This window comes from Cervus canadensis, chromosome 24, assembly GCF_019320065.1.
Source record: "Cervus canadensis isolate Bull #8, Minnesota chromosome 24, ASM1932006v1, whole genome shotgun sequence".
Taxonomy (NCBI): Eukaryota; Metazoa; Chordata; class Mammalia; order Artiodactyla; family Cervidae; genus Cervus; species Cervus canadensis.
The window spans coordinates 10,750,129-10,763,111 of NC_057409.1; the positions used below are offsets into that span (position 1 = coordinate 10,750,129).

Here is a 12,983-nt window from a genome sequence, read left to right on the forward strand (position 1 = left end):
ACATCTTGTTTTATTTTTTCCCCCGTTTCTTTACTCCCCTGGAGGGTTTTTAAAGCACTGATATTTATTTCTTCTGTCTGGATGTGTGCCTGGCTAAATGCAGATTATACATTCCCCTGGGTTTTCACAAACTGACTCTTCCTGCAAAGATGGTGTGGTGCAATGCTCTAGAGTCCAAGTTTTGGAGTCAGGCAGACCTGGGTTTGAATTATAGTTCTTCTATATACTAGCTCTTTGCAACACCATGGACTGTAGTCTGCCATGCTCCTCTGTCCATGTAATTTTCCAGGCAAGATTACTGGCGTGGGTTGTCATTTCCTTCTCCAGGGGATCTTCCTGACCCAGGGGTTGAACTCTTATCTCTTGTGTCTCTCGCATTAGCAGGCAGAGTCTTTATCAGTGCACCATCTGGGAAGCCCTGCAATCTCAGACAAAAACCTCTGAAGCTCAGTTTCTTCATCTATAAAATGGGCCATATTAGTACCATTGACACTATGATATTAGCTTTATAGAATGAACATGGATTAAAGGAGATAATACATGCACACCCCTCAACCTAATCTCACAGAATGGGCTTTTAGTTTTTAGCTATGATTTCATGATCAGTTTTATTTTCATTAAGGTCTCAAAACTTGGTAGCTATTATGATATTATCTATGGTTTCTAACTGCCAGGGTTATTTATGGCTTTGTTGTTTAACTTTTTAAATTTGTTAGTGATTAACATGGGATCATAAAACAGTAGGACATGAGAGCACAGGCGTATCCCGGCGGGGGCCAGCGGGGGCTCGGTCTTCCAGATCAACGCGTGGGGACCGCGGCTGAGCGTGCCAGGCGGTCGTTGCTTTTCCGAGTCGCTCTCTTCCAGGCTCGGTCCGGTTGTCATCCTGGCCCGTGGAAATCAACGAGAACTTGCCTGCCAGAAAAACATGAAGAAATCCCAGGAAATGAGTAAGGGAAAAAGAAAAGAGGATAGCCTGACTACTCAGAGGAAGCAGCAGGACTCTGAGATCATGCAACAAAAGCAGAAGGCAGCCAATGAGAAGAAGTCTATGCAAACAAGAGAAAAATAATGACTATCTGGAAAACCTGGGTGCTACTGCTAGCTAGGTGTATCATAAGCTCTATGATCAAGATTTTGTAGAGTGAACAGTCAGTACATATGTTATATCCTTATAAAACTATTTTAAACTTTTCCTTCCAACCCGACTTAGTGTGATGTTTCAGAACCATTCTTCAAAGAATAAAACACTAACCATGCATATGAAAAAAAAAAAAAGAGTAGGACATGACTTAGCAACTAACCATCAAATATGATCTTTAGCCTAGTACCTGGGCACTTTTCTCATCATCTCTGTAACTCTGACAATGCCTGGCACCCTTCCTAGCACATAGTTGGCACTCAATAAAAGGCTGTTGAATCATATTCAGCTGAACTGAACATCCATTCAGATGTTAGCACAGGAGCTGTGTCACGGAATTTGCTGTCATTCCCAAACAGATAGCCAACCCTGACACAGACATGCTTGCATAGTTTGTAAAGCATGATTTCAACTTCTTGCATCGCAGGCACCTCAGTTAATATTCCACATCACTCACATGACCCTCAGAAGGAACAGACCGACTAAGAGAATTATCCAGTTCAGCAGCGAAGAGAATGAGTCTTGGTCCAGGCAGATCCAGGCTTATACCCTGGCTCCAGCACCGTCTAGCGGGTCAGTTATTTCATCTCTCCTAGAACCTCAGTTCTAACCACAGATTCTTCATCTGTGAAAAGGGGATAACCACAGCACTTGTCTCATCGGGTTGTGGTGAGAATAGTGACTTCCATGTGCTGTTCTCTTTTCCTGGAACAATCTTCCTCTGAGTTTCACTCCTGCCTTTTCAGCTCACCTGTCACTTTTTCCAGAAAGCCTTCCCAGCTGCTCGTGGTAGAATGGGTTCACTGTTACACTCTTCCTACAATGCCTGCCAATTACCCTTTGTAATTACCTCAACTACTCACCTCCTTTCCGGATGGTGAACTCCCACAGGATAGGGATGTGTCTGTCTCATTCATTCCTGTGTCTCCAGTGCCCAACATTCCCCTGGTACATACGATTTTGGGTGGACTATAGCTGTTAACTAAATGAAATAATGAGAATGATAATGCACATAAACACAGAGCCTACCATTTAGCAAGCTCTTGATAAAGGACCTATATTATTATCAACAACACAGTATTGGTACTGAGATTATTCACCTTGAGAAAATTAATACAGTGAGATAAGCAGCAAGTTAGAGGCAGGTGTTGTGAATCTAGCTCTATATCTCGTTTGTTATATATGTCCTTGTCCAAATCTTTATTTTCCTCATTTTTTTCACTTTGAAAATGAACATGAGAAATTCACCCTGGTGTCCAGTTTAGCTTGATCCCTGTAAAGTCTGCCCTTTGCAAGACCGCACTGACAGGCTATCCTGTGTCTGCCCAGAGTTTCTAGATGGGGCTCCTCATACTGCTTTCCTTTCTCATCTGCTCAGTCTTGACCCTTGACCCTAATCCATTCCGACCCTGTCTAGCCCCATCAGTTTGTTACACCAGTTGGCTATCGGCCAGCTTCCAGCCTTGAACTACATTCAACCCCACGATAAAGTCCAAAATCCATAAGGTGTCAACTGGAGTCTCATCTTCCCACCTTCCCCTCCTCTGTGCTCCAGCCAGGCTTCCCTGAAGTGTCCTGGGGGCTCTGGTGTCCCTGAATCAGGGTCTTTAGACCTGCCAGTTCCTTTGCTGGGAACATCATCTCCACCCTCTTTATCAGGTTAACCCCTACTCAACTTTCATGTCAGCTTTAACATCACTTCTTCAGGGTTTCCATGGACAGAGGAGCCTGGCAGGCTACAGTCCATGGGGTCTCGGAGTCAGACACAACTGGGCAACTAACATTTACTTCAAGGATTACTTGGCTCCTTTGCAAGAAATTAGGTTTCTCTGCTATATGCTATATGGAGATGGTGAAGGACAGGGAAGACTGGAAGACAGGAAGTCCATGGGGTTGCAAAGAGTCGAACATGACCGAACAACCAAACAACAACTGCTATATGCTATCTTCCTTCTAGATCTGGTGTGACACCTAGTCAGAGCTTCACATTAAAAAATAGAAGAATCTGGACTTATATGTGAAATTTCTGTTTCTAATGCTGGCAAGTAACTTAAAAATTGTAAAACACTGAGGGCCAGCCCCAAGTATATACAGGATAGTGACGGCCTGTGATCTGCCTGTTTGCAACAAGAGCTGTTCAACCTTTGGCTGTACTTGGTAACTCTTCCTGTGTTAATTATCACTCTGTTTATTAAGTGTTCACTGCATGCCAGGCACTGTGGTTGGTGCTTTGCATAGATGATGTCATGTAACATCCGAAACCACTTGTGAGATCAATAAGAGTTCAAAGAGGTTAAGATACTTTTGCTCAAGATCATAAGCGGCGGAGCCAAGTGTTAGAAGTCTTTTCACTGCACTGCTGTGTGTCAAAGACGATCTGTCAGTTTAGAATGGGAGAGGCTTCCGAAGGCTGGCCTGCATGTGTGCTTGGCTGCTTCAGTCATGTCTGACTCTTTGTGACCCCTGGACTGTAGCCCACCAGGCTACTCTGTCAATGGGGTTCTCCAGGCAAGCATACTGGAGTGGGCTTGCCATGCCCTCCTCCACAAGATCTTCCTGACCAAGGGATCGAACCCCGGTTTCTGGTGTCTTGTGCATTGGCAGGCATGTTCTTTACCACTAATACCACGTGGGAAGCCTGAAGATCTGCCTAACAACTACTAATATTGGTTGCGTGCTATGTGCCAGGCATTGTACTTTGTTGTTGTTGTTCAGTTGCCCAGTCGTGTCCGACTATTTGCATCCCCATGGACTGCAGCACACCAGGCTTCCCTATCCTTCACCATTTCCCAGAGCTTACTCAGACTCATCCATTGAGTCACTGATGCCATCCAACCATCTCATCCTCTGTCATCCCCTTCTCCTCCCGCCTTCAATCTTTCCCAGCATCAGGGTCTTTTCTCATGAGCCGGCTCTTCACATCAGGTGGCCAAAGTATTGGAGCTTCAGTTTCAGCATCAGTCCTTCCAATGAATATTCAGGGTTGATTTCCTTTAGATTGACAGGTTTGATCTCCTTGCTGTCCAAAGGACTCTCAAGAGTCTTCTCCAATACCACAGTTCAAGAGCATCAATTCTTCAATGCTCAGCCTTCTTTATGGTTCAACTCTCACATCCATACATGACTACTGGAAAAACGATAGTTTTGACTAGATGGACCTTTGTCGGCAAAGAGATGTCTCTGCTTTTTAATACTCTGTTTAGGTTGGTCATAGCTTTTCTTCCAAGGAGAAAGCGTCTTTTAATTTCATGGCTGCAGTCACCATCTACAGTGATTTTGGAGCTCAAGAAAAGAAAGTCTCTCACTGTTCCCATTGTTTCCCCATCTATTTGCCATAAAGTGATGGGAATGGATGCCATGATATTCATTTTTTGACTGTTGAGTTTTAAGCCAGCTTTTTCACTCTCCTCTTTCACTTTCATCAGGAGGCTCCTTAGTTCCTCTTCACTTTCTGCCATAAGGGTGGTGTCATCTGCATATCTGAGGTTATTGATACTTCTCCTGGCAATCTTGATTCCAGCCTGTGCTTCATCCAACCTGGCATTTCACATGAGGTACTCCGCATCTAAGTTAAATAAGCAAGGTGACAATATACAGCCTTGACGTACTCCTTTCCCAATTTTGAACCAACCTGTTGTTCCACATCCAGTTCTAACTGCTGCTTCCTGACCTACATACAGGTTTCTCAGGAGGCAGATCAGGTGGTCTGGTATTCCCATCTCTTTAAGAATTTTCCACAGTTTGTTGTGATCCACACAGTCAAAGACGTTAGTGTAGTCAATAAAGCAGAAGTAGATATTTTTCTGGAATTCTCTTCCTTTTTCAATGATCCAACAGATGTTAGCAATTTGATCTCTGTTTCCTCTTGCTTTTTCTAAATCTAGCTTGAACATCTAGAAGTTCTCAGTTCACATAATGTTGAAGCCCAGCTTGGAGAATTTTGAGCATTACTTAGTTAGCACGTGAAATGAGTGCAACTGTGTGACAGTTTGAACATTCTTTGGGATTGGAATGAAAACTGACATTTTCCAGTCCTGTGGCCACTGCTGAGTTTTTCAAATTTGCTGGCATATTGAGTGCAGCACTTTAACAGCATCATCGCTTAGGATTTGAAATAGCTCAGCTGGAATTCCATCACCTCCCCTAGCTTTGCTTGCAGTTATGCTTGCTAAGGCCCATTTGACTTTGCAATCCAAGAAGTCAGATGTCTGGCTCTAGGTGACAATAGCAATAACACCATCATTGTTATCTGGGTCATGAAGATCTTTTTTGTATAGTTCTTCTGTGTATTCTTGCCACCTCTTCTTAAGATCTTCTGCTTCTGTTAGGTCCATACCATTTCTGTCCTTTATTGTGCCTATCTTTGCATGAACTGTTCCCTTGGTATCTCTGATTTTCTTGAAGAGATCTCTAGTCTTTCCCATTCTGTTGTTTTCCTCTATTTCTTTGCATTGATCACTGAGGAAGGCTTTCTCATCTCTCCTTGCTATTCTTTGGAACTCTGCACTCAGATGGGTATATCTTTCCTTTTTTCCTTTGCCTTTAGCTTGTCTTCTTTTCTCAGCTATTTTTAAGGCCTCCTCAGACAACCCTTTTGCCTTTTGCATTTCTTTTTCTTGGGGATGGTTTTGATCACCACCTCCTGAACAATGTAACAAACCTCCAAAGTTCTTCAGGCACTCTGTCTATCAGATCTAATCCCTTGAATCTATTTCTCACTTCCACTGTATAATCATAAGGGATTTGATTTAGGTCATACCTGAATGGTCTAGTTGTTTTCCCTACTTTCTTCAATATAAGTCTGATATGGCAATAAGGAGTTTATGATCTGAGCCACAGTCAGCTCCTAGTCTTGTTTTTGCTGACTGTATAGAGCTGCTCTCTCTTTGGCTGCAAAGAATATAATCAATCTGATTTTGGTATTGACCATCTGAGGATGTCCATGAGTAGAGTCATCTCTTGTGTTGTCGGAAGAGGGTGTTTTCTATGACCAGTACATTCTCTTGGCAAAACTCTTGTTAGTCTTTGCCCTGCTTCATTTTGTACTCCAAGGTCAAACTTGCCTGTTACTCCAGGTAGCTCTTGACTTCCTATTTTTGCATTCCAGTCCCCTGTGATGAAAAGGACATCTTTATTTTTGGTGTCAGTTCCTAAAGATCTTGTAGGTCTTCATAGAATCTTTCAACTTCAACTTCTTCAACATTAGTGATTGGGGCATAGACTTCGGTTACTGAGATATTGAATGGTTTGCCTTGGAAACGAACCGAGATCATTCTGTCATCTTTGAGATTGTACCCAAGTACTACATTTCAGATGCTTTTGTTGACTATGAGGGCTACTCCATTTCTTCTAATGGATTCTTGCCCACAGTAGTAGATATAATGGACAGTAGGGAGATCAAATCAGTCAGTCCTAAAGGAAATCAACCCTGAATATTCATGGAAGGACTGATGCTGAAGCTGAAGCTCCTATAAATTTGGCCACCTGATCCGAAGAGCTGACTCATTGGAAAAGACCCTGATACTTTGAAAGATTGAGGGAAGCAGGAGAATGGGACAACAGAGAATGAGACAATTAGATGGCATCACCAACTCAATGGACATGAGTTTGAGAAAACTCTGGGAGACAGTGAAAAAGGACAAGGAAGCCTGGCATGCCAGTGGGTCGCAAAGAGTCGGACAAGATTTAAGGACTGAACAACAATAATTACCAGCTTATATCTGTGGCAGAATAGTGGTCTGACCAGCAAAGAGTAAAATTCATTATAAGTCCCATTTCTCTAATCCAGAGCCTCACCGAGGTCTTAATTGAAGTGGGATCCTATGAGTTATTTCCATGAACCTGCTGTTGAGAGATGTGGCCGGCAGGGGGCAGCAACATCCACAGCCTCAATTCTGCAATGTCCAAAGCAAGGGTGAGGAAGTTTTACAGTCTTCGTGTATTTGCATATTGTTCTCTGACTGGCCCAGTAAATTCTTTGCCAATTAATTGGACTTGGTTCTCAGCCCATAAAGGACTACCAGGCTTTGGGAGCCTTTCACAGTTTGTGAAAGAAAAGATCTCAGGATCTGAAACTAAGGTGAAGTCATTCCGCCCGGTGGGGAGTTTAAACTGTTAGGTGGAACTGGTTTTCAGTGGTCCCCAAAACTTTCTGAGATCTTCAGTTCAGTTCAGTTCAGTTCAGTTCAGTTCAGTCACTCAGTCGTGTCCAACTCTTTGCGACCCCACAGACTGCAGCAGGCCAGGCTCCCCTGTCCATCACCAACTCCCGGAGCTTACTTAAACTCACATCCATTGAGTCGGTGATGCCATCCAACCATCTCATCCTCTGTCATCCCCTTCTGAGATCTTCGCTTTTTCTTTTACAAAAATCTTATTTTGTTGTTATTTTTAAGGCAGAGTAATGTGTACATTTAAGGAAAAATTCAATAGCACAAGGGAGTACACATTATAGATAGAGTCAGTTTCTCTATCACATTCAAATCACACTGTTTTCCCACCGCAGAGAATCCTTTCTGGAAAACCCAAATCACAGGAACAGAAAACAAATCAGTAGATGCCACAGGCTCGGTGAGAAGAAGGTGTTGACCACAAAAGACAGCACAAAGGAAAATTTTGGGGTGATGGACAGTTTTTAATTAGATTATTATGGTAGTGCAAACACAGGAATATGTGTTTGACACATACAGCTGAACACCAAAGTACATGAAATTTATTGTATGTTTTTAAAGAACAAAATAAGACAAAACCTCGAACTTCACCTCCTCACCAAAGTCATTGATTTCAAGTTGGCATAACAGCACTTATTGATACAAATAGTTTTTCCTTACCAGAAATGTTTTTTTTTAATATTTTGCACACTCATCTGCTCCCATCTTGCTTTTCTAAAAAATAATTAAATTTATTTATTTTTATTTGATTGCACTTGGTCTTAGTTGCAGCATGTGGGATCTAGTTCCCCAACCAGGAATTGAACCCGGGCCCTCTGCATTGAAAGCACAGTCTTCCACTGAACCACCCAGGGAGTCCATGTTTTTTTGTTTTTGTTTTAATTAACAGCTTTTTTGTAAATAGCTATACTGTCGGTCTTTGTTGGTTATCTATTTTATGTATGTATGTATATATGGATCTCCTTGGACAGCAAGGAGATCAAATCAGTCAATCCTAAAGGAAATCAACCTTGAATACTAATCGGAAGGACTGATGCTGAGGTTGAAACTCCAATACTTTGGCCACCCGATGCAAAGAGCCGATTCATGATGCTGAGAAAGACTGAAGGCAGGAGGAGAAGAGAGCAACAGGATGAAATGGTTGGATGGCACCACCGATTTAATGGACATGAACTTGGGCAAACTCTGAGAGATGGTGAGGCATAGGGAAACCTGGCATGCTGCAGTCCATGGGGTCACAAAGAGTCAGACACGACTTGGTGACTGAACAACAACAGGTATATATGTATGTGTGTGTGTGTGTCTCTCTATATGTATATAGTATTTATTTATTATTTTTGACTGAGCCTTTGTGGGAGTTTGCAGGAGCTTAGTTCCCCAACCAGGGATTGAACCTGCACCTCCTGCAGTGGGAGCTTGGAGTTCACTGGACACCAGGGAATTCCCCAGTTACCTATTTTAAAAACAGCAGTGTGTGACATGTCAAGCCTAAACTCCTAATCTATCCCTCTCTGCCCTCCTTCCCGTCTGGTAACCATAAATTCGTTCTCTTAAGCCTCTGAGTCTGTTTCTGTTGTTGTGTTTTTTTTTTAAGATTCCATACATAAGCAACATCACATGGTACTGTGACTGTCTGACTTACTTCACTCAAGATAAGAATCTCTGGATCCATCCATGTTGCTGCAAATGCCATTATTTCATTCTTCTGAATGGTTATGCTTGCTTTTTTTTTTAATAGAGAAATATTTCAGGCAGGCTGAAATATTTCAGCCTTTTTGTGTAACACTCAAGTACCCTTCACCAACTTTGTTAAATTTTAGCGCTTTGCCTTATTTCCTTGCAGTTTTTTTAAAGGAAAAAAAAAAATCAGAGACATGTTTTAAGCCCCAAAGTATCCTTCCTTTCACCTATCCCTTTCCTTTCTCATCAAGAAGTAATCACTTTCCAGGGCTTCTCTGGTGGTCCAGTGGTTAAGAATCTGCCTGCCAATGCAGGGGACATAGGTTCAGTCCCTGGTCTGGGAAGATCCCACATGCCTCAGGGCTGCTAAGCCCACACATCACAACTACTGAGCCCATGTGCTGAAACTACTAATGGCTACGTGCTCTACCGCCCATCCTCTGAAACAAGAGAGAGAGAGACTTGAGTACTGCAACTAGAGAGTAGCCCCTGCTCTCCGAAACTAGAGAAAGCCCATTCAATCAATGAAGACCCAGCACAGCCAAAAATATATAAATAAAATTTTAAGGTGTTAGAACAGGGTTTAAAAAAAATAATCACTTACCTGAATATTTTATTTGTACATATGATTTTGTATTTTTACAATGTATATGTGAACACAAACAGTACATAGTGTCGCTTGGCACACTTTAAAATTTTATACACAAGGTATCAAGATGTATCTATCCTTCTACAGCTTTTTTCCCCCCTCAATATTTTGTTTTATCCATATTGATAACCACTGGCTTTAGATTATTCATTTTAGCTGTTTTGATGTATTCTGGATTACAAATAGGTCACAATTACCGTGCCCATTCTACAGGTAGATGGATACTCAGATTGTCTCCTTTTTCTTCTTTATTTCTAACAGTGCTACAGTGATCATGCTTGCACCCACAGCCTGTGTCAGTGTTCCCCGCTGAAAAATTGGAAGCTTAAAAAAAATAGAAAGATGAAAGCTAATATTACTCATCATAACAGTTACTATTTTTTTTTGAGCTGGTACTGTGTAATAATAAATAAATATTATTATTTTAACCAGGTATTATGCTGGGTACCTTATATATGTTACTTTAATTCTCACACCAACCTATATATTAGGTACTGTTAGTATAATGTTTCCTATTGTAAAATGAGGAAACTGAATTCTTTTAAAAAACTTTATTTGATCTGAATAGAAACAGGAGTGTAGAGACTGAATCTTTATAGGTTTAAATAAGTTGGCCAATGGCACCTAAATAGAAAGTGACCCAACAGCTCTCTGTTGCCAAAGCTTGTGCTGTTAAATTAATATTATGCTCCAATAGTGTCCCAAAGCCCCCAATCCAGAAATGCTAATAGTTGGAAATAGTCTTTACTGTTAATTCATCACTCAGAAGACAAGAGAGGACTTGCTTGGGCCACCTCCCACTTAAAACTTTTATCAGAAGTATATGTGTGCAGAAAAGCATACACATCCTATTGATTAATTTTGACGAACTGAATATACACATGTAACCAGCATACAGATCAAAACCCAGAATACCATCAGCATTTAGAAAATCTCCTCTCACCCTCTTCCAGACACTGCTTTTCCACTTGGAAAGGTAGCTGCTATCCCAGCTTTCAACAGACTATTTTTGCCTGCTTTGTTTTTTATTTATGTGAAATTATACAAGTATACACTACTTGGTCTGGCTTCTTTCATTTAATATTATTTGTGAGAATCATCCAAATAGTTTAGTATAGTGTGTTAAAGGGCACAAAAGGCATATGGGACAATGTACATTTTGCAAAGAATTATAAGCATCAATGAGATTGTAGCCAGCTATGACTGAAGATGAGATGATAGAATGGATTCGAATGTACAGAATGGGCAAATCTGTCTTGGAACAGATGGCGTGGGACCTCTTTTGCCTCCTGTCATCTCAGTCTGACCTTAGATTCTAGTTGAAACTGCAGAAAACAGTTGGGTGGGGGCTTCAACTCTCCTGGCTCCTTCTGCAGTCTGTTCTGGAACTTTCCCTAAACCAGGATGTAAGACATTGGTGGGAGCCTACCTGGAAGTGGGAGGGGAGCTGATGCCCTCGGGCCATCCTAACCAACGGGGGATGGGAGTCAGTGGGTAAATGCTTCTTTGTGACAGTGCTCAGGTTGACTACCCTGAGAAGCATTCTAGGAAATCCTCAGATGACACTGGTAGGATCTAGCCCCAGGCACCCGCAGCAGTAAACATCTTGGTGATGAATTTTTGTGTTGACTTTTCTTCTTTCCCTATTTTACTCTTTATTTTTACATTAAATCCTTGAGCTCAAGTTCCAAGTAAATTATCAGCAACTTAGCAGCAGCAGCAGCAGCCGTTGTCTTGGGTTCGATTTTCTGGGGAAATTCTAATTAAGACACATGTAAAATAGCTGGTTCTTGGCAGATGTTTAAGAAAAAGTAGTAGTTTCATTATTACTATTACTACTACCGTTACCACCATTATTGTGTACGATTAGTCGGTCAGTCACGTCCGACTCTTTGTGACCCCATGTCCATGGGATTTCCCAGGCAAGAATACTGGAGTGGGTTGCCATTTCCTTCTCCCGGGGATCTTCCCAACCCAGGGAGTGAATCCACATCTCCTCACTTTTGCTTTTGTCCTAGGGTACTGGGAAGCCACTGAAGAAGTTTTCCTTTTCTTAAAACAATTTTTTATTATATTATTTTTCAGGTTTGATGGCATACAATTGGCAAACAATAAACAGCATATATTTAAAGTATGCAGTTTGATGAATTATGTCTTATCACCGCCCCCCCACCCCCACCCCGCCAACCCTGTGAGGCTTGTGGGAACTCAGCTCCTCCACCAGTGATTGCACCTGCACCCTCGACAGTGAGAGCCCCAGAGTCAGAATTCTCAGTTATGGTTTATTTAAAATTCATCATATACCTTTGAAACCATAACCATAATCAAGAAAGTTAACACACCTGTGTGAATGAAAACTATTGCCTGTCATATCAGTAAACAAAGGATGTTGCTGCCATCAAGTTTCCTAGATGGTAAGCCCCGAGGGAACGCAGGATAGAGACAAGATGCCCGCCAGCCATCTAGCACCTTGAGGCAACTCGGGATGAGAAAGCACAGGATGCTAGCCCTAGAAACCTGAAGTGCTGATCAAAGTAATGATTTCAGTGGGCCCAAACTCTTTCATCTTCCCATATGTAGAAAACCACTAAATTCCTTGGGGCATCTGGTTTTCTTTAATTAACAATAATCTTGATTATTTCACTGACTACGATAAAGCCATTGACTGTGTGGATCACCACAAACTGTGAAAAATTTTTAAAGAGATGGGAATACCAGACCACCTTACCTGCCTCCTGAGAAATCTGCATGCAGGTCAAGAAGCAACAGAACTGGACATGGAATAATGGACTGGTTGCAAATTGGGAAAGGAGTACGTCAAGGCTGTATATTGTCACCTTAATTATTTTTTTTTATTATTTTTCTTTTTTTTTTTTTTGAATGTATTAATATTTTATTCTATGATTAAAACTTTGGGATCCTATTTAAGTATACCTTTCTTACCCCCAAAGCAAAAATATTCTCCTATATTTTCTTTTTTTTTTTTTTAATTTTTTTATTAGTTGGAGGCTAATTACTTCACAACATTTCAGTGGGTTTTGTCATACATTGATATGAATCAGCCTATTTTTCATTTTTTTAAAATTATTTAATTTATATGCAGAGTCAGTTCAGTTCAGTTGCTCAGTCCTGTCCGACTCTTTGCGACCCCATGAATTGCAGCACGCCAGTCCTCCCTGTCCATCACCAACTCCCGGAGTTTACTCAAACTCATGTCCATGGAGTTGGTGATGCCATCCAGCCATCTCATCCTCTGTCGTCCTCTTCTCCTCCTGCCCCCAATCCCTCCCAGCATCAGGGTCTTTTCCAATGAGTCAACTCTTCACATGAGGTGGCCAAAGTA

The 12,983-nt window shown here is 41.6% G+C and overlaps 1 protein-coding gene across 1 annotated transcript; it reads left to right on the forward strand.

The window, feature by feature from the left end:
- The first annotated feature begins 747 nt into the window (after positions 1-747).
- LOC122426770 (small EDRK-rich factor 1-like) lies at positions 748-1,278 on the forward strand. The gene is made up of 2 exons (XM_043445910.1): positions 748-761; positions 868-1,278. The coding sequence occupies exons 1-2, from the start codon at positions 748-750 to the stop codon at positions 1,070-1,072; spliced, it is 219 nt and encodes a 72-aa protein (XP_043301845.1). The 3' UTR covers positions 1,073-1,278.
- Positions 1,279-12,983: the final 11,705 nt, after the last annotated feature.